Source organism: Austrofundulus limnaeus, unplaced genomic scaffold (genome assembly GCF_001266775.1).
Source record: "Austrofundulus limnaeus strain Quisiro unplaced genomic scaffold, Austrofundulus_limnaeus-1.0 Scaffold20, whole genome shotgun sequence".
Classification (NCBI taxonomy): domain Eukaryota; kingdom Metazoa; phylum Chordata; class Actinopteri; order Cyprinodontiformes; family Rivulidae; genus Austrofundulus; species Austrofundulus limnaeus.
This window is the reverse complement of record NW_013952422.1, coordinates 412,626-414,813: the sequence shown is the minus strand read 5'-3', so window position 1 is coordinate 414,813 and position 2,188 is coordinate 412,626. Positions and strand designations below refer to the sequence as shown.

The 2,188-nt window shown below is 44.2% G+C and overlaps 1 protein-coding gene across 1 annotated transcript in view; it reads left to right on the top strand.

The window, feature by feature from the left end:
• The first annotated feature begins 255 nt into the window (after window positions 1-255).
• Window positions 256-2,188, top strand: part of sapcd2 (suppressor APC domain containing 2) — a 13,168-nt gene continuing 11,235 nt past the window's right edge. Inside the window, exon 1 of the mRNA XM_014003694.1 lies at window positions 256-1,234. Within this exon, the coding sequence (XP_013859148.1) occupies window positions 475-1,234 (760 nt within the window). The 5' untranslated portion in view covers window positions 256-474. The remainder of the gene's footprint in view (window positions 1,235-2,188) is intronic.

Here is a 2,188-nt window from a genome sequence, read left to right as displayed (position 1 = left end):
TAACTTTATAATTTATTCATAGAGGGAGCACTTTGTTATTTTTTTTCCTTCTGAGGGAGGGCCGTAGATGGCAGCTCTTTTTAATTAGGCGGAGGGATATAATATCAGTCTTTATGAATAACGTCTCTGAGGCGCCGTAATAACAAAAGCAAAACTCAAAATAAAGCCTACCTCTACTCACAACCAATCAGCGACGAGATCGCGCACACCGCAGCCAATGGCTGATCCCAGGGCGCTCGCGCACAGCCATTTGAAGGGCGGTCCTGTGCAGGAAAGTATGGATCATCAAATGTGGAGTTTCGGTGAAGAGGATAGGTACTTCACTGCGGCTATAAATTATCGAGATATTTGTGTAAATAATAACGTAATAGGTATGTTTTAAGTTACGGTTTTTATTTGTTAAACGCTGCACTTACACGAAGTTAGTCAGGTGTGTTTTTGACAAATTAAGTCGTGAAAGTTATCAATACCTTCATGGCTTTGATAGCGACTGACCAGAGCTGCAAACCGAACGGAACTTCGGTTATTTATAACAGAGTTGGGGCGAGAAAAGACGTAATCCAAGTCCCTTTGGACGGGATTCAAACGAGCCAAATGCAACCTAAAGAGACCGATTATTCAACAGACGGGCTGCCCAAAGCTTTCCTGCACAGTTTAAGGACTCTTTTTGACATTTTGGACGACAGTGGACGAGGCTATGTGCACATCTCGGAGATTGAGAGTCGCTGGCAGGGTGCAGACACCAGAGACCTGCCAGGCGGAGTGCTGGGCTGCCTCAGGAGGGTCACCCCACCGCACGGCTGTCTCACGTTTGAGCGGTTCGTGGCCGGGCTGCGGTACTCCATGCTCAACCCGGAGAACAGCTCCCACTTCAAGGCCCAGGCTGCCGTGCACCCTCTGCTGCAGAAACCAGCCGCCCTGGTCGTACATCGAGCCGAGAACAAGGTCCGTCCGCTGGGACCGAGCAACGTGACGAACACCCAGCAGCAGCACCGGGGGTCCTCCGTCCGGGCCAGGCCGGAGGAAGGATATCCCGCGTGTGGACAGATGCGGTACGGCGCGGGCTTCCAGAGATCCGGGCGGAGTTTGGAGCGAATGCCCGCAGCTCCGGAGGATGGGGGTTACCGGGCCGACCCGGTCCATCATGGCACCAAAGCAGCACAGCCTCAGCAAAGCAGGATCAGGGCCATGGAGTCTCTGGCCCTGGAGTCCCCACAGCTCCCTCAGGATCCATGTAAGTGGCCAGAATAAAACGAGTTTGTTCCCTCATCTAGTATTATAGTTACTCCTAACAATAACATTTAACATCCAGGTATATTATGATTAATATACTCTGAAAAAAACTACACAAAATACATTTAGGAAACATTTTTCACAATATAGTTATATAGTTATTTATATATAGTTAGTTATACATATGTCAATATAGTTATCATGAACATTATTTATGAAACTCCGGACTATTTTGCACGTATTATTGCAAAAATCAATTTAAAGTGTGAAAATGTTATCTTTAGTTTACAAGTTTGTAAAAACAAAACTTACTGACAGACTAATTTACTCTTTACACAAAACTTTGTTCTTTAACCAAAACCATTTTTTTCCTCAACTTTTTTTCAATTTGTAGTTTTGGTTTGAATGCCAAATTTGATTTGTATAGTTTGTCAATTACTTGAACATTTTAATATGCATTAACAACTAAAAACTCAGAATAAAAAATATTTTAATCGAAGATGCTTTTCGTGGCACTCGATGACTGTCTAAAACACAAAATAAAAGGCAACAAAAACAAAAGATTAAATTACAAATAAAATAATAAAGGTGACGATGAGAGATGGAGGTTAAACTGAATATACCTGTGTTAAAGGGTTCCCTTTCAGTCAATTCACTCGGTACAACATCATGTATGGGAACCACGCCCCTACGTGTCCTGGCTGAAGCCACCTCTAATCACGCCTTTAGGCAGGTGACGTGATGACGACAGATGTCAGGCTCCGCCTGCACATATAAATATTGTCGCATCACCGTCACTCCTTAGTTCTACTGCTCTTCACCTCGCTAGAACACCTCTCTCAACTTAGCTAATTAGCTAATTAGCTGCTGCTAATTAGCTTTGTTTGTCCGAAGGATCTGGAATTTAGCTTAACAGCTTTAGTTGGTGTTAGTCGCAGCTGCCTGCCAGTAACTG